The 19,529-nt window shown below is 52.7% G+C and overlaps 1 protein-coding gene across 1 annotated transcript; it reads right to left on the bottom strand.

Moving 5' to 3' along the window:
• Positions 1–13,349: 13,349 nt before the first annotated feature.
• On the bottom strand, positions 13,350–19,529 carry TVP23C (trans-golgi network vesicle protein 23 homolog C). The gene is made up of 7 exons (XM_085078047.1): positions 19,428–19,529; positions 17,825–17,907; positions 16,814–16,958; positions 16,282–16,371; positions 15,594–15,725; positions 15,380–15,508; positions 13,350–14,676 (listed from the first exon to the last, which is right to left on the bottom strand). Exons 1-7 carry the CDS (start codon positions 19,428–19,430, stop codon positions 14,644–14,646), a joined length of 615 nt encoding a protein of 204 aa, XP_084934173.1. The 5' UTR covers positions 19,431–19,529; the 3' UTR covers positions 13,350–14,643.

Raw genomic sequence — 19,529 nt, 5'->3', positions numbered from 1 at the left:
CACAGGGCGGAGGGAGAGCACATCCGTCTCTTATTTTGGGGCAGATTTTCATAATCACAATCCTGAGCAGTGCAGTCAGAGAGCACGGGGGGGACGCCCGAGGCAGGGACAGAGGGTGGGGGCTGGAATGGGCTGAGGTGGGACGGAATGGGAGGATGCTCCCAAAAAGACAGCACGAGAATCCAACAAATGCAGCTGAGCCCAGGAACTCCACCCAAAACAACCCCCCGAGCAGAGCTGCTCTCCGCCCCAGGGCAGCCCCTCTCACGGCTGGGCAGAGTTTGGGGGTCACGCGAGCTGCCCCATCTCCATCCCCATCGCTGGCAGCCCCTGGGCATGGCCTGGCACCTCCATCCCTCTTCCTAGGGAACCTGAGGGCTCCTGCAGCTCAGCACCTTTGGTGGTGACAGTCACTGTTTGCAGAGAGCATCGTAAATAAAGAGGATTTGGCCAACACCAACAGGGCCGAGTTCCGCGGCCGGGCCAGGAGTTTCAGCGCTGAGCTCACTCTTGTCCCAGCCCAGCCTGTCCCCGCCCTGAGCTGGGAGGAGCAGGGATGCAGGGAATGAGGGCTGGCCGGTGCACCCAGCTCTCCCCAGCTCAGGGCAGAAAGGGAGAAGGGAGGAAAAGAGGTCAGAGCTGAGGATGAGGCTATTCCACCTGAAAAAAACTGCAGATCTGCTCAGGGGATGCTGGTGGCCCATCCCAGAGGGATAAGAGCAGAGGGGTGGATGGAGGGAACAGCTCCCGAGGGAGGTCTGAGCCCTGCAAGGCCGTGCTGGTGAGAGCAGGAGGATGCAGGTTAAGAATGAGCACAAGGAGAGCTTTTTTCAGTGTGTAGTTACTCTGGGACAGGCTGGGGCACAGGTCCCGTGCGTGCTGAGCTTGTCCCAGTGCAAGGGCTGGAGGGAGTTCACTTGTCCCAGTGCAAGGGCTGGAGGGAAGAAGCTTCCATCAAGATGAGTTATCCACACTCATGGAAACATCCCTGTCTCGAGCAGTCCCTGCCCTGGGAGAGCCCATCCCTGCACAGAAGATGTCACCACCCCTCTGCCCACTCTGGGAGGCTCCATGCTCCAAGCTGTTCCAGAATCAGCCCAGCCTGGAGCTGCCCAGGCAGCCCAGGTGGCACCAGGAGCTGATGCCAGAGAGTTCCCTGGCCCCAGAGCAGTCCGGTGCTGAGGAAAACCATCCAGCTCCGAGGAGGAATCCAGGAGCTCCCTCTGGTTCAAACATTCCTGGAAATGAATAATCTCTTCCTCTGGGAGCCCCCTGCCTCGGGAAGAGGCACTCCAGCCTTGCTCTGGAAAAAGCAGCATGAGGACAACCTGATCCAGCACTGCTCCAGGCTGGGCTCTGGCAGGGCAGGGAGCCAAGGCCACTCCCGGTGTGACACCGATCTTGCCAAACTCCACATCACTTCCACCAAATCCCTGTCCCTGTCCCTCCACACAGCTGGACACTTGGCATGGCCTGCACCATCCTCCTCCCTGGGGCAGGGCCCTTTCCAGATGCCTTTGGGATGTGCAAGGGGGGTGGAATAATTTCCAGGATTTATTGTTTACAGCCAGAGGTGCTCATTCTGTGAGGGATGCACAGGGAAATGCCTATGGAGCCCCCTCCGAGTTATTCCTTCCCTGGGATCACATCCCAGAGGTCTCACTGGAGAGGAAACGGGCTGTGCTGGGATCCTGGTGTGATCCAGACCTGCAGAACGGAGAAACAGCACAGCAGGAATGTGGACAGCGCAACACTGTCCTCGGGAAAACACTCGTGAGAGGCAAATCCACTGGTATCTCAGTCTGGGGAAACTGAGGCAGGGAGCTCAGTTCCCCCAGTTCCCCCAGTTCCACCAGGACCAATCCTGAAGCTGTGGTCAAAGCTGGAGCTCTTGTCTCAAGATCAGAGGAAGCTGTGTGTCAAAGGAATTCAGCTGAGGATATCCACAGTCCCCAAAATGCCCTTTCCATCCAGCACCACCTCTATTCCTCCCCCTCTGCCTGCTTAAAAGACCGCCAGCACTGGGCTGACAGAATCCTTCTGGTCCCCAGTCTCAGGGAATGGCTGGAATCCCACATTTGAGGATGTCCCCACACAGGGAGGTGCACACATGGTGTCACAGCCACCAGGGCTGCCTGAGTGGTGACACTGCCGGGTCAAGATGATACTTTGTGTGTGTTTGGGGGCTTTTCCCTAAATTTGGGCATTTTACTAATTTCTCATACACCTTGCCCTGTCTGGATGGTTGCCTCCAACACTCTGGGAGAATTTGGAGCCCCAGGGAAGATGATTTCCTGGTCTCCTTGTCACTGGTGAGGAGCTGCCCCAGCTCCTCAGGCAGGATCACAGGGACAGGAGACAGGGACACCATGGCAGGGCTCCAGGGGACAGGGGAGGCCAAATGTCACACTGGTCACATTACAGAGAGGGAAGAAAAGAACTGGCCACAGGTTGAAGTCATGGAGAAGAATGGAAAATTCTGCAATTGCCACAGCTCCTGACCCCTACTCTCCTGACAGTCCAGCTCCTGCCATCCTTCCCACATTCCTGTGTGAACACAGGGAGCAAAACCACAGTCAAGAAAATGAGAAAATAACGAGGTTCTAACAGAGTGACAATGATCTTGGGGGTCTGCTTTGATATCCAGGCCAGGCGTGGCAAGACCAGGTCGGATGGGGCTTGGAGCAGCCTGGGACAGTGGAAGGTGTCCCTGCCCATGGCAGGAAGTGGGAATGGATAGGCTTTAAAATCCCATCCAACCCAACCCATTCTGGGATATTGCATTTCTCATCCTGCCTTTCCCACACCTCCAGCAAACCCCTCATTAATTTCCACATGCGATGGAAAGGCGATGCCAGAGTGCTCCATGTCAGCCCTCTGTGAGAGCCCATGGCTTCAGGAGGGTTTCCCAGGATTATTCAACAGGATTGTTCAGCCATGCCCAGCTCACCGTGGCCTTTCCTTGCTCCGAGAAGCTGAGCTGAGGGCACAGACCCACCCTGACCCCGAGCTCCTGGCAGTGCAGCCTGGACTGTGCCATGGCCCCCTAGCCCTTCCCGGGCTTTCCCAGTTCCCGGAGTGTGTGGGATCCACAGGGCCAGGAAAGCCCAGCACGCTGGGGAAGGGCAGAGGACAGCTCATGCTGCTGGGCAGGATGAGATAAGAACATCTCCAGGAAATCTGAGTCACCCTGGTGTTCCGTGGGGTGGGGTGGGGGCGATGGGAACACTGTCCCAGGGAGTGCTCAGACAGCTCCAGCACCTCTCCTGATACAGCAAAAAACCCCCTGAATCGCCAGGGCAGAGGGGAAGTCAAGGACCCTTTTTCCTGCCTGGGAGCAGCATGAGCTGCAGTAAACAGCCTCCTCTCCAGGGCCACTTCCTCCCCTCCTCCTTGGGCTGCCTCGTCATTCCCCGTTATTCCATGTAGGAAATGCTCCAGTGCCAGCCCCCCGTCCCCATTCATGGCTTGGACCTTTTCCTGTGGGAGGAAAGTGCCAGTTTGGGACTCACTACCCATCTCAGCAGTGCCAGCTCCAAAGGATGGGTCTGGAGAAGGTTTGGGAGGCTCAGACAAGGCCTTGGCACCTTCTGGCAGGGGCAGGGAGCTTTGTCACCTGTGGTGCTTGGTATGGCCTCACTGCCCCCAACCATGGCCACATCAGCCTCTTGTGTCCCAACCCAGCCTTCCATCCCACATTTGGGAAGTACAGGATGAAAGGCTCCTGCTCTTTGGCACTGGTCTGACACAGCAAACCCACTGTGACCTTCCCCATCGTGGGACTGCACAAGCAGCCAGGTCCTCCCCCAGAGATCCCATCCCAGGTAGCAGAGACAGAACCTTTCTTGGGAAGTTGGGATATTCCCTGGTTTATCTGCACAGCCCCAGCACAGGTTTGTGTTGGTGGGAAGAAGAGGGGCAGTGAGGACATACAGAACTCCAGAAATTAAATATTAAAAGTAATTTCTATTCTATTCAGAGAGAAATAGGCTCTTTGGGGGTGGTTTGTCCCACCTGCAGCTGGACACACCAAACCTACCTGCTGAGAGCTCCTGGGACACCCAGATTCCTTGGGGGTGGGGGGTGTCCTGAGGGCTGCTCCATGGGGTTAAAATGAGGTGCATTTAACTTCACCTGTGTGGGATTGGTTTAAACAAATTACTAAAAGTAAAATCAGTTAATTGGAACCTTCTGCTCTGGTTGTCAGTGACTGACACTGTTCAGCTACCAGCAAATACAGGTCATGAATGGCAATAAATTGCAATAAATTCCACATCTTCCAGTGTCCAGGCAGTGCTTCCACAGCTTGGATCCATGGCCATGCTTTAAATTCCCTCCAGACACCGAGATCATCACCATTTCCCCTTGCAGCTGCTGAGCCCTGCAGACTTCCAAGGTTCCAGCCCTTGAGCTGTGCTCATTTTTTGTACCCTTTCCTTGAAGGCCCTGACACATGCCGGGATCTGTCGGTTTCCGACTGGACGCACTTGGGCGTTGCTAAATCACATTTAAGGAAAACAGCTCACAGTGTCCCACACACGGACCCAGCGTCTGCCAGGGCTGCGAGCAGCAGCCAGATTTGGGCTTTTTATTCGGAATGACACAGGAAAGACGGAATGTCTCCCCTCCGACCCCGGGAAGGGTCACACAGATGGCTTCCAGGCCCGGCAGAGCTTTAGGACATTGGATAATTCCCGTGCACATGAGCTGTGCTGCTTCCTCTTGTGTAACTACAAGATTTTTGCAGCTGGAAGTCAGAGGTCCTGCGGCTCAAACCACGAGAGCAGAGCTAAGAGCTTTGCCAAGAGGGGCCCGGGCTGGAATTTCCTCCTGGTACATATTTAGCCTAGGAGAGACCTGGGCTGGGAGTTCACATCTGGGGCTGTGGATGCTGCCTGCCAGAGGAGGATGCTCAGGAGGCAGAGCTGGGAGTTACTCCCAGGGGAATTGCAATTCTCCTGGGCCTTCCCCACTTTTGGGTGTTGTTGAGCCAAAGTTAAGCAGCCGCTGAAATTCATAAAATCCATGTAATCCATCCCAAATCCATGGAAGCTGCACAGGGCCATGAAACCCCTCTCCCTGGGCAGCACCCAGAGGCTGAACAGGAGAGGAATGGAGGGGAGGTCACCTGAAGCAGGAAAACTTCCTGGTGGGAATAGCAGCCACCTCCACCCAGCTGCCAGGGCTCCCAAAAGCTGGAGGCTCCTTGGGCCCAGCTGGGGCTGAGCTCATCCCCTGAGCTGGAGGCTGCCAGACCCTCCCAAGGATTTGCTGAGTCCAGAGCCTGCCTTGGGATCAATGATCAGGAGCAGCACAGCCCGGCAGGGGAGATGCATCCCTGGATGCAGGGAGCTCTCCTGTACCCCAGCAGGATCCTCACTAGGATGGTTTTAGCTTCCAGCTGTGCCTCTGCATCTCTGTGTGTCCCATTCCAGGTGTCTGGGAACCTGCACCCTCTGCAGGGTCTTCCTTGTCCTGGGTAGTTGGGGTTGTTGAGATAATCCTGGAATAGTTTGGGTTGGAAGGAACCTTCAAATTCATCTTGTTCCAAATCCTGCCATGGGCAGGGACAGCTTCCTCTATCCCAGGTTGCTCCAAGTCCTGTCCAACCTAATCTTCCAGGGCTGGGGAGGCTGTTGTGTCCCTGTATGTCTGAGGGTGTCTATCCATGGGCATCAGTGTTCCAGTGGTCACAGATCCATGAGGAATTCAACAAAGTGGCTTTCATCAAGTGCTTCAAGGCTGGCAGGGAACAGCTGAAGAGCCCTGTTTGTGGGTGCTCCTGCCTGACTCTCCAGCCCCACATGAACACAAGTCCTATGGATCCACCTTCCAAGCTTCATCATCCAAGACAGAGACAGGAACCTGTTCCCAAACTGTCTTTTCCTGGGAGCAATCCTGGGTGTGTGTGCAAGGAAAGAAGCGAGGGGATCCAGCCCCTCAACACCCTGTGCAGACAATGTGCAGAAAGTTGGATTTCTCCTGCTCGCTGCCTTTGGAATATTCCAAGGCAGCAGCCTCAGGATTTTATTTTATAGGGAATTCTTCAACATGAGTAAACCCAGGCAGATTTGGTGTTTCAGGAGCACAGGGCACTCTGTGGACAATTCCACTGATCCTTCCCCTCCCAGCCTGGCAAAGGCCATCCCAAAACAGGGAAATCTGTATTTCCAGGGAAATCTGCCTTCACTCAATCAGATTTGCACAGATCAAGGTGAAGCCAGGCAGCGCCAACCAAACTCTTTGCAGGCTCCTGCAGCTCACGTGTGGACCAGTCCAGTGATCAGCCCATTCCCATACTCTCCCATTTGTCATTCCCTGCCTGGGCTTTCTCCTTTTTTTTTTTTTTTTTTTTCCAGAAATCCTCGTGATTGACGTGAAGGATGACAGCCCTTCCTACAAATGCCTGTGTTTGCTTGCAGACTTGGATGCAGATGGAAAATACTTCTTTGGCCATCTGGCCTCTGGTTTTTAATGGACTTTTCCACCTGAGGCTCTGCCCTTTAAGCTGTTCTTAGTACAAAAAACTGAGCAAGGAGGGGGTGATTTTTGAGCAAGCTTGGCTTCCCTGAAAGTAGAGCCTTGATTTCTAGTTCAGCATGGTGAGTTTTATGCTCAAGCCATTTTTAACGGTGAGGGCTCCATGACATGGGGAGTTCGGCTCAGGTGTGGAGCTCTGATTTGCCTGAGTGAAAGGATCTTGCTCCAGAGGAGGGGAAAAAGCAGGATAACTGTGCTCTTCCCTCCCAGGGAATCGGGCTGTGGACAGCAGAACACCTGCTGCTGGTGTAAAACCCTGAGCCTTGTCAGGCCATGAACTCACCTATTTTGAAGAAGAATCATGGAATCATTAAGGTTGGAAGAGAGCTCTGGGATTATTGAGTCAAACCATTCCTCCTGCTCATGGATCATGGGATCATCTTCCTTATCCCTGCCCATGCAAAGGAAAGCTGGGTCCACCAGATGATGGGGTTGATGTGGTTTGTGTTGTGTTGGGCCAGGTAAAACACCCCTGGGTGATGCTGCTGCACCTTCCTGAACCCTCAGACTGTGACCTGGCAGCCACTGGTGTCAGGTTGTCGTGTCCCATGTCCCCTCATCCCAAAATGTCACCATTTGAATGGCAGGGAAAGCATTTAACTGTTGCCTCCCAGCGCCAATGGCAGGTGTTTGAGTCTGGAAGGAAGAGATGTGGTGTGATTTGTGCTGTGGTGTTCAACAATTAAACCTGGCAGCTCTCGCTAAACCCCAGGGCAGAATTCCCTCCTGGTTTGTGGGAGCCAAACCAAGCAGAGACAGTGTGGTTTTGCCAGCCTGGGCAGGTGCCAGAGCTCTGGACATGGGGCAGCTGGAGCAGCTCTGCTCAGCCTTAGGAGCCCAGTGCAAATCCTTGCCAGGTGTTTGCAAACAGGACAATCCCTGAGATCTGGAGCAGGAACTGCTCCATCGCTACACCCCAGACCCAGTGCACACCCTGGTGCTGTTCCAGGCACACCCGGCCTGTGTCCTGGGAGGCTGCTGGACCCACAGAGATGCAGTGAGGTGTGATGTGTCCCCAGCACACGGGCAATGCCCGCTGGGCTGAATCCTGTCCTAGGGAGCATTTATTAAATCAGAGCTTGTTCCCCAAAATCGGGGCAGTCCTGAGGGCTGTTGGAGGAGCCAGCCCAGGCAGCTGGTCCCACACACACAGAGCTGGCAGCAAATTCACTTTTTACTGACTTTTTCCAGCTGCAGTGGTTGCTCACACCCCCTGTAACACCAGAGCAGTGAATCATGTTCCCGTTATATCCCATTATATCCCGCTCTATCCCTGCCCGGCCCCAGAGCTGATGGAAGGAGTGCTGGTTTTGGTGACTGTTCCCGTCTTTGTCACCCTCTGCGAGCACGGGAGGACAGGCAGCGTGGCCAGGGGTGGCACCCGGGAAGGTGACACCCTTCCCACCGCAGTGCCACACCCGCAGGTGGCTCCTGGCGCTTCCCATGCCGCAGGATTGAGCCCGGGAGTTGTTCCCAACAAATCCGTCCTGAAAGCTTTCCTTGCTCCATTTTGAAATTATTATTTATTTAATTGTTCTTTTAAAAAAAGCCTAAGAGCTCCCTCTGCTGCCATGCGGGTTTGGACGGGAGAGGGATTGGGTGGGAGAGGGATTGGGTGGGAGAGGATGGATCAAAGCCCACGCGGCGGCTGGAGGGAGCCGAGAGCGGGGTCAGCCCAGCTGTGCTGCTCCAGTTTGCTGATGCTGTGCTTAGACACCAAGGCCGTGGGGTGAGGAGGTTTTGTCCAGGGACTCTCTGGTTTGATGTCCCCTAAAGGCTGCCTAATCTGGTCACAGCCCAGGGGATGCTGTGCTCCCCATCCTGCTGCGCACGGGGAGGAAAATCCCACAGCGATGTTCCAGATCCTGTGTTTTTCTCCCATTGTGCTGAGCATTCTCCCTGCTGTTCTTGGAAGCAGCAGGATTTGGGGTTCTGCAGCAGCTGCAGAAGGGCTTGGGGAGGTCAGTCTGATCCCCCAGATGTGGCTGGGGGAGCCTGATGAAGACTCCACATCCCAGAACTCCAACCTGCATCCAGCCCTGGCTGCTCTCCTGCCCCAGCTCTCAGCTGAGCCCCACCAAGGATCTGCTGTGTGAGCCAGCGATGGAGCAGGATCCAGGCAAAGTCCCTGTGCCTATCTCCATCCAGTCCAATCCTAATTAAACCAAACTTTTGGGCACAACCCCACAAGTCAAAACATGTGAAATCAAAGGCTCCCATACCCAGCAGCTCTGCAAAAAGGGGAGTTTTTTCCTTATCCAAGGAGATTTTAGGTGAGGGTTTGGGTTGGGACCTCTGCCTGCAGGTGGGTTTGGGCACCTCCAATGGGCTCTCAGGTGCTGGGAAGGAGGTGTGGGAGTTCCCAAGACCAGAGGTGATAAAAATTCCTTCTGCAACAGGGTCTGGATGTGAGGGAGGGCTCCAACAAGAGCAAAACATATTCCAGGTGAAAAGAAACTGAGGTGAGTTTAAGCTTTTGAGGTGAAAGGATGGGTGACAAGCATGGAAGGTACCTCTGGGGTAGAGGATCTCTCTAAGGTGCAGCAGTCACACAAATAAAAAATGACCCAACATGTATACACCCATAGGAAATGGTGAGTAACAGCTGAGCCCTCCTTTGCTCTGGAATCCCAACACCAGCAGGAGCAGGGAGAGTGTCCACGGCAGAACAGCTGAATGACTCATGGGCTCCAGTGGTTTCTATGGAGTTGTTTACACAGTGCTTGGGGATGGAAAAAAAAGGAGGAAAAAACGCTACAGAGCTCACCCAAAATGAACTAAATGGAAGGAGGTTGGTGACACTGAGAGGGATAACTCAGAGGAAAACTCCACAGGCCCAGGAGGTTTCCAGGAGGAATCCAGAGGGCTCAGGGATGAACTCATGGAGCAATTAAGCCCCAAACTGCGGCTTCTCGTGGTGCTGGATGGGTGGGACATGGCAAGTGTGATCCTGGTGGGTTTTAACAATTCTTGGAGGAACAACAGTGCAGGAAGTCCAGCTCCCATGTGGAACAAACTGTTGGGACTTCCACAGACCAGGGTTCATGGAGAGAAGGATCAGCTGAAGAACCTGAGCGTGGCTTTGGTAAGGAAAGTCCCACCTGGGAAATACCAAAGCTCTTGGAAACGTGCAGCAATGGAGGATGGGCTGAGCTGGCATTAACAGCCAGTAATTGGATAATTAACAAATTAATAGTTGGGGGACAGGGTGGGATCCATAACAAAGGTTGGGAATAAAAGCATAGGAGTTTTTGTCCCCAAGGAAGGTCACCAGAGGGGTTCTCCAGGATAGGAACATGGTTTCCAAATGGAATTCATGGCCATGTTAGGGTTTCCATGCCAGTAATTTCCATGCCAGTAATTGAGCCAACTTCAGAGCTGGAGATGCAGACACAGCCTTTGCGCTCCTGCTCCCAGCCTGTCCCACAGGGCAGCTGCCAAAGGGGCACCATTATTTTCTACCATTTCCTCAGCAGCAGCAGCAGCATCAGCATAAAGCTGGCTCAGAAAGTGCGGTTTGAGTTAGGGAGACCTTTGGCATGACCAGAGAGGCTATTTCCATAGGAGCTGAGCAGAGAGGCTATTCCCATAGGAGCAAACTCAGCTGTTGGAAGCAGATTTTGTTTGTCTGGGCCATAATTAATTCAGTACATGACATGACCTCAGTGGGCCGCAGCTCCATGGGTTTGCTTCCCGTGCTTTAAATCCTTGTCTCCTCCTTCTCCCCTTTAAATATCCCTTAGGAAAGCAGGATGCTTCCCTTCCCAGGCTGCATGAGAGGCAAACCCAGTCATCCTCCCCCACCTCTGTGGCTTCAGAGATCTCTGGATGTAAGCTGTGCCCATTGAGCACCCCAGACTGCAGAGAGCAGCCAGAAGGGAGCAGAAAGGGAGCAGAACAGCCTTCTACTCTTACCTGCTCCTTGGAGGCTTCACCATGCTCTGAAAGCCCAGGAGCTGGAACAGAGGCTGCTGGAAGATCATGTCTACAGGAGCATTGTCCCTGCAGAGCATTGGCATCATCCTCAGGCCTTCCAGGGTAAGAAAAGAAACAAAAGTACCTGGAAGAGATGGAATCCCACATCTCCCTACATCCCAAGTCTTCTCTTGCCGTCCAGCTACTCAACCATCCTTACAAAGGTCCTCCTAGACACGAAGCCACATGAATGTCCCCTGGATATCTCCACCTCAGTAAAAGCTGTGAGGTTGCTGGGACACATCTTGGCAGATGGCAATGCCTGTCCTGGAGGATGCTGAGTGCTCCTGGCACTGTGCTATGAGCTGAGACCCTGGGGATGAGAGGAGACCCTGGATCTCCAGCAAGTAAATCCAGCAGGATCCTAACAGCATTTCGAGTTTGTGTGGGATTTCAAACCCGCATTTAATGCAAACCCAGTCTCTTTGCAAATACCAAACCCTTCCATTTCCCTTCCATGCCTTCCATTCCCTCTGCAGATGGACACAAAACAACCTGGCAGGTTCCACACGGAGATGTGGAGCCTCTCTCCATGGACAGTGGTGCCTGTGGAGCTCTGCTGCAGGACACTGCAAACACCTGGAATCTGTCCGGACTCAGAATCAACCAAATTAACAGTTCCAAAATCCACAGAGGGAGCCCCAAACCCATGGAGGTCCAAAGGTGCTCCTGGAAACGTGGCTGGGAGCTTTTTCCATGCAGCTTTGCACAGCCGTGGAATTGGCTTCAGATGAGCCTGGGGTTTGAGGGGCTCACTGAGGCAGGAGCCATCCCTGCAGCCTGGGACAGGGCTGAGAGCAGGGAGAGGCTGCCCCATGCAGCACCCACCAGCCATGCTGTCTCTGAGGAAAGGCAGAGGAACTCCAGCCTGGGAGCACTGGGGCCGAGCAGCGGAACCTGGCCGAGTGTCCCCAACGTCAGTTGTACCCAGGGCAGGAGAGGAAGGAACTGGAATGGCCTCCAGCACAGCTAGGGTGCTTTGGGCACACACACACACACAGAGCCACGTGGCCCCGTGGCACTCCCCCCCCAGCACGGAAATAGCCTTTCCTCTCTGCCCTTCCCGCAGCGCCTGGCGGGGAGGAGGCGCCAGCTCTCCCTGGCTTTGCCAGGTGGGCAGGGCTGCCTGCTCCCAAACTGGGGCTCTTTGCTCAGAAAGGCAGGAGGGAAGTGAGACATTCCTTCCTGCATGGAGCCCTGGAAGTGGCACCGAGTCCTGGCCGAGTTCCAGCGCCCTCAGCTGCAGCCTTTGGTCTCCAAAGGTCAGGTTCCAGAGGCACTGCAGCGTTTTGTTCTGGAAATGCCAGCTGGGATGTCCTGTCCCATCCTGTCCCGTGGGTGGTCTTGGCAAGCAGCTACAATAGAGCCTCCCTGCAGCCCTGCAGCCCCGGCCAGTCTCCAAGGAATCCGTGGAGGAACAGGCAGACTCCAAGTGCCCAGATCAGGCTGCCCAGCCCTCTCAGCATCCTGGGCAGCACCGAGGGAATAGGGAAAAACCACCTGGGAAGCTCTTTGGGTTTAGAATAGCCCAGTGCATCCCAGGAATGTGTTAAAGCACAGGGCCACAAAAGGCACTGCCTCTGTCCCCAAAGTCAGCACCTTCCCAGGGGATCCAGCACCCAGCAGCTGCACAGGGGGGAGGGGGGACACATCCCTACTGTCACCAAACAGTGACAGCATCAGTGTGAGCAGCACAGACAGCCAGAGTGCCCCAGGGCCTGTTCTATCCCAGCCCCTCACTGGCTCATATTCCAAGAACACCAAACAGCGCTCTGCCTGTAAAATGAGGGTAATTCCAAGCCCACCTTCCAGCTGTGCTTGCACCATCTGAGCCGTATTTCACTATTTCAGAGCAAGGAGTATTTTATTATTATTGCTCCTGGAGTATTTCTGCTCTGCAAACCCTCCAAGTTCAGCCTCCACCCAGCTCTGAGGTGGGGCCACCATTACCCAGCTGATGCTCAAGGAACTGGCTCAGTGTGGAGTCCTTGGGCTTGTGGAAAAAAACACATTCAGAGAATTTCTCTGCTCTGACGCAACTCCCACTTCCTGCTCCCCAGGAAACCCCAGCTCACAAGAAGTGAGAATCAAACCAGACTCACACCCAACTGCAGAAGAGATAAGAAATTTGGTTCTGATCCATGACAAAAACGCAATAAACTGCCAGTTTCTCAGAAGCCACAAGCCTGAATGTTTGCCAAGAGCTAAAAATAACCCAAAGAGGGCTCTATTTAAAGGCACCTACTAAGAAATGCCTCTGTCTTTGGTTAAATAAACTGCAACTTCCAGAAATGCCATTTTCCAGGAGTCTGGAGGGAGCTTTGGCAGCACGTGAATAAACATTAAATCCCAAACTTTTAACACATTTCAGAAGAAGCACCTCGTGGCTGGAGCTGTGCCAGCCCCTCAGCCCTGGAGCAAACAGGCTGGAGCAGGAAGGATTCCCATTTCTTCCTGCAGGACCTAGACTTGCACATCCCCATGTGGCTGCTGAAGTGTCTTTACTTCAGGGTTTGACTGAATTTGGCCTCTTTACATTGATTCCTTAGAAATAACTGATCCCTTCGCTCTAAGTAGGGACTAAAGTTCCTCTGGTGTGGGCACCTGAGTGCCCTCTGAAGGAGATGAGCCTTAGGATGACAACGACTTCAGCTCTGCATGGTTACAACTCCAGTGGACTGGGAAATGTTTGCACAGGGAAAACTCTGCAGGGCCCTGGGTGACAGGAATTGTGCCAGAGCTCCAGAATAGCACTGTTTAAATGGACAATAAATCCCTGCTAAATGTACCTGACAATGAAGCTGAGCCATGAACCACAGAAGGGATGTCTGGGCTGGTTAAACAAAGCAGTATTTTAATTTCAAGATTTTATAAATATGTATTTACAAAAGGAAGGTACAGATCCAAAGAGTTAAACAAATGTACAGCTTCCAGTATTGCAGAGCCCAGGGAGAGGAACCAGGTTAATACAACCCCACAATTCACAACACCCAGGAGTCAAAAAGAAACCACATTCTTCATTTAAAATCCCTCATCCAGAGGTTTCAGCACAAGCTCCTGTGACAGAATCCCATGAGAAGAAACTGATCCCTCTGCACAGATGAGCTCAGAACACACCACTCTGCCATCCCACTGACCACGATCCCACAAAAGGCTTTTTCCCCAGCTCACACACTCCTTGGAGGGTCACAGGCTGGGCTTAAGGACAGCACTGTGCATGGACTGCAGGAAGGTAACTTCCTGCTAGTCCCATACCCTGTGCCCCTGTGCCAAGGGAACTGCTGATCACATCCCCTACACCCTTCTGGCCTGAGGAAAGGCCCTAAGGCCCCAGTGTCCCCCCAGGACAGTGTAACAGGTCAGGCAGACAAGGGCTGCTCTCACAGCCCCTGGCTGGAACTTGGGGTGCAGCCTTCCCTGGAAACTGGTTCTGTTCCTGCTACGTTCTCCATAGAGCCATAGGCCTGCAGGGATTCCCACAGATCCATGGGGTTTAGGATGTTCCCAAGATCTGTGGATGCTTCAGACAAACCAGGGCCTGCTCACAGGTCACTTTCTGCAGCTGCCATGAGACTTCAGGGATCTTCCCACCAAGCCAACAGCTCCATTTCCTTCAGATGCCCCTCACTGTAACCACTCAGTGCCATTCCAGTCACAGAATGGGGGATGCAGGGCCAGAAAAAAAATCACTCCCTAAACTGTTAACAGAAGCAGCAACAACCTCCAACAACAAAACCTGTCCACAACTGAAACTACCTGAGGCACCAAGTGCTGAAGGAGCAGGAGAGTTCCCAAGGCTCACCTTGTGTAGGGCTTTTGTGAAAAAATCTCAGGAATTTTCTTTTAACTCATCCAGTAGTTCTAAACCTGCATGAAATCCCCTCAGGATATCTTTAAATTTAAAGTTTAAGCAAATTAATTCTCATTAATCAAACTAAAGAAAGGACTTAAACACAAACTGCTAGTGGAAAATGGAATATAAGTTGCCAGGAGTGTTAACCTCAAGTCTTGCACAATTTATTAACTTCTTTTGATTCACACCTCGTGTGCAGCTCCCAGATTGGTCAGAGCAATGTCCTCTGTTGGTCACTGCTGGGAATCCAGCCTGGCTTGAGGCTCCCACCACACTCAGGATGCTGCTTGGTCCTCTGTAGCCATGGTCTGCAGGAGGCAAAGTCAAAAAGGGCAGGAGAACTCTGTGAGTCACTGCTGTGATTTTGGGGCAAGACATTACTTTTTGCCAGGGCCTGAGACTGGCCTGGGCCTCTGGGTAACCCCTGCCAGGGGCAAAGAATTCAGGAGCAAACCAAGAAGGGGATGGGCCCAGCAGAGTGCCAAGAAAGGTCCATCAATGTTTGAGCTTCTGATGACACTAATGACAGTAATTCCAACAAATATTTGTGAACCTATAGCAGCCAAAACACCTCTGCCAGAGTCATCAATACAGCCAGAAAAGCTAGTCCAGCAGCAGGGAAGGGACAGCCTGGAAGCTGAACAGGGTGGTTGTTCCTGCTGCTGCAGGGACCCCTGGAAGGAGGAAACCTAGTGCTGGGGAAGAAGAGGAGCTGCTGAGAAGAGCTGTGGGGAAGGGGACGAGAACACTAACGACAGTGGCAGCCCTTCCAGACATAAGTGTTATTTCCAATATATCAGCCACATTCCTGTGATTCCCATGGCATTAGCAAATAACACAACACTGCACAAGGGACTGGATGGCCACAATTAGCAGTGACTCTGTGCCTTAACTAAGGGAGCTCAGATTCCCAAGGCAGCATCACATGAAGGGTCCACAACTCAAAATAACAACTTTTTTCTGTAGCCACCCTTGTTTTTCCCAGGCTTTCCAAAGCCCTGGACACCTCACCTGCCGCAGGAACTGTTTCCCAAGGTAGTTGGTTGCCATGCTGGTCAGGTTCTTCCTGCTGCCAACTTTACACCTGATGTAGCCATAGAGGTTGGCTCCCTGCAGCACCACCCCCATTACCACCACTGCCTGTGACAGGGAAAGAAAGTCACCAAGTGTCACCTCCTGGCTTGGCCAGTGCCAGATCCCTTCTGGAGCTCAGGGAGGGACTCACCAACCACTTCACTTTGAAAGAGAAGAGAGCACTGAAGGCAAAGATCACCCAGATCATAGGGCAGGTGATCAGGCCTAGCCAGAAAATTCGGGACTCTGCTTCAGATGAGGTTTTACCCCCTTGTGCTGACACCTAGAAACAGAAAGGAAATGAAAGTGAACAGGCTGCTCCATCCTACACATCCCATTGACCTTAGAAACAGGGCAGAATCCCCATACTCCCTGGGATTTCCCTCCACACAATAGCACTGGGTGCTTCCAAGATTCATTTCTGCATCACACAAAGACATCCCTGCAACAGAAAGTGTTTCCATTTAAAGGACTCTTTTTTCAATTTTCTTCCAGAATCACTGGAAGCAGCAGCATCAAAACCTCTTGGAATGCTCAGGGCTAAAAGGGTACATTTAGGAAAAATTATATTTCCTGCATGGTTCAGTTACAAAGCTTAGAAACAGCCAAAGGAGTAATTTCCTACCTCCAAAAACACAGACATTACTTACATTAAGCCAGATCAATACATGATGAGAATTTTTAAATAACAATCAGAAAGCTCATCCAGCAGCCTATACAGAACAAGGTTACAGATCTGTGGCTGAAAGTAAATGTTCCTTGTGCATCAGGCAGAACCACCAATGAATAGGGCATTCATAAACCCAAAACATTTAAAAGATTAAAAAAAAATCATTTACCTTCCTGGCTTCAAAGACCCAATGACTTCTGCCATCATCATCTACCTGGTTCCACCAGCGAAGGCCAACCATGAGCCTCCCTGTGACATTCTGGAACAGAGGAGAACCCATGAACTTTGTGTCTTCTGCTAAAAGAATCCTCTGGCCAAAACTCAGTTCCTGGGTTGCTGTTGCATGTGCCTGTTTGCCTCACATTTGGGAGAACAAGATCCACAACAACCCATTTTCTCAGAGATCCAGTCAAATGACAGTGGGGCAGATTTGTGGTGACTCTGAGCTGACAACAAAGCTTGTGCTACCTCAAGAGAAAGTCTAATAAATGTTCTCCATTTTGTTTTCAAAAGGGACCAAGTACACAGATTTCAGGGTTTATTTCATAACATTTTGAAATCTACCACGGTACTTGAGGGTGTACTTTGGTATCGTTTTGTGGGAAAGATACAAAGAAGTTCCTTTTTTTGAGATGTAAATATCACTGTCAATTATTTTATACAGCAAGGCAAAGATAACAAAGAGCACAAGAGGAACTTACCTTTACAGCCCAGAAGTCACAGGACAGGAGGAGGATGATGGTCACCATGCAGGCAATGAAGCTGCTGGTTAGGAGCTCACAGAGCAGATAAACAACTATGGCGCTGACTCGGAAAAATAAGTGGAAAAATGATGCCACTGGGTGCCTGGAATGGAGGAATGGACAGTCACAGCTCCTGCAGACAAGTGACATTGCCAAGGAATCTCCCAACAGCCCACAGGATAAGGGTCACTGGGTTATATTCAGTGTTCTGAAAATATGGGAAATAACTGCTTGGAAGCTCACAGGAAAGAGACATTCCACATGCAGTGATATCCCATGTGCAGGCAGGATTTGGGGTGGGAGAGGTCAGGGAGCTTTACCTGCTGTTCAACATATGGTAATTTTTTGGGGTAAATTAAAAGAGGTTCTGACAGAGAAAACTTCCCTGAAGGAAAGATTCCATTTTCAACACAGCAGATTTGCCTTTCTTTATAATTTCAGAGAATCCCAGAATGGGTTGGGTTGGGAAGCACCTTAAAGCTCCCCCAGACCCAATCCCTACCAAGGGGCAGAGCCAAGGCCACCACAGCACAAGGGGATGGGGAACTTGGGCACAGCAGGGAAGGAGCAGCTGGACTGAGCAGGCCAGGACATGGAGAGAACAGAGCAGCACAGAGCCCGCCTGGGAATGAAGGCTGGGGATGAGATGATGGACCAGCCCAGAACCAGCCCTTGACACTGAGAACCTCCCTTACACAGAATTGTATCTCTGTAGTTCTCTAGTTCCCTTACACACAGGACTTAAACACAGAGTAAGGGCACTCAGAAGCAGGAAGGGACAGATCTACAAATTCCAGCTACACTTCTGGAAGTGGAGTTCTCAGTTATCCAGAAATTACTCTCCATTACTTCGAAACAAATAAAGAAGATATCAGCCATTACATGTTTTGAGGTAACCTGACAGTTCTTCCTCTCTTCCTCATGGTTCTGCCTGGAGCTCACCCAGAAACTCCCTCTATCACCACTGACCGTATTTTTGACTTTTTGGATCTCCTGGATACATCATCATCTGCATCAAACAGAGATACATCCTCAATGTCATCGCTGCTGTCCTAAAGTGGGGAAGCAGAGGCAGAGAGTTACAGGAGAAAAATGAACCAGTTTTCAACTTCAAGCTGGGACAGTGTTAATTACCCAGAAAAACACCCAGATCAAAATTAGAGAACAACATGAAGATTTAACCACATACCAAACAAAACATGCATCGGGTCATAGAATGTCCTGAGCTGAAAAGAACCCACAAGGATCATCCAGTCCAACTTCTGGCCCTGCCCAGACTCCCCAACAACCCCACCTTGTACATCCCTGGCAGTGCTGTCCAAACACTCCTGGAGCTCTGGCAGCCTCAGGCTGTGCCCATTGCCTGGGGAGCCTGGGCAGTGCCAGCACCCTCTGGGGGAAAAACCTTTCCTGATCTGCAGCCTGACCTGCCCTGGCCCAGCTCCAGCCAGTCCCTGGGTCCTGTCCCTGTCACAGAGAGCAGAGATTGGAGCTGCCCCTGGTGAGGACTGAATGTTTTGATTTGTGCTCTGTGAAAAGCACACAAACTCACAGCATAATCCTAACGACCCTTCACACACCCTGACAGTCACAGCCCAGCCCTGGGCTCTTTCACTCTTCCTTCCCCTTAGAGGACTCATTACCTTATACAAAGTCTATTCCCACACCAGGAACAACCTCACACCCCCCAGCAGCTCAGGGAACACTCTAGGATGGTGACAGAACCAACGGTGTCACTGACCAGAGCCTGCCTCTACACCTCCTGTGCGTTCAGCCAGGACTGGGCCGGTGCCAGGTGGTCCCAAATATATTCCAGGCCTCCAGCTCAGCCCGAGGCTTGCAGAGCCCAGAGAAGCTGACTTGAGCCTCAGGGTGGGTTGTGGTGCTGTACTCCCCCAGCCCTGCCCGTGACCTGAGAAATGCTGCGGTCTTGACGAGCTGCACCAGGGCTGAGCCCACCTGGGCTGATCAGAAACACCGCCAGCTCCCAGGTGTGTAACGAGCAGCTGGTTTTAATACACAGCCTCGGCCACTCGCTCTTGTCTGATAACAACCCGGGTGGGTCAATATTTTTGTTTCTAAGCATTCCAAGGGAGTCACTGCCCGGAACTGCGGCCAGGATGGAGAATTGGTATGACAAAAACCTCTCTCTTACGACCCTACATATAAACAGTGCTGCAAAGGGAGCCCGTTGGGGCCCCGAGAAGCTCAGTGTGTGTATGTCAAACACCGCTGGGCACCGGCTGTGGAGCCTAACTGTTGCTATGAACGGGCCTCAGACGGCAGGAAGCGCCTCTGTGCCCCGCAGCTCGCCCGGGCCCATGGACACGGCCCCGCTCAGTCCCGTTCCTTTAATCCACGCCGAGGGCCCCTCTCCGGCCCCGGTTCCAATCCCGGTCCCGAGATCCCGATCCCGGTCCTGTGACCCACGCCCAAGCCCCTGGTCCCGGTCCCAGTGCGAGCCCGAATGCCGATCCCGGTCCCATGTCCCATGTCCCATGTCCCATGTCCCATGTCCATGCCCATGCCCATGCCCATGCCCATGCCCATGCCCAAGCCCCCGGTCCCGTACCATGGTCGGAGCCGCCACTTCCGCCCCGCCGCGCGCGTCACGGCCGGGGGCCAATCACCGCGCGTTCCGCTCCGTGTCCCGGCCATGTCCCTGCGCGTCACG

The sequence above is a fragment of the Lichenostomus cassidix genome, chromosome 18, assembly GCF_008360975.1.
Source record: "Lichenostomus cassidix isolate B80296 chromosome 18, HeHo_3.0, whole genome shotgun sequence".
Taxonomy (NCBI): Eukaryota; Metazoa; Chordata; class Aves; order Passeriformes; family Meliphagidae; genus Lichenostomus; species Lichenostomus cassidix.
This window is presented reverse-complemented; position numbering and strand designations above follow the sequence as displayed.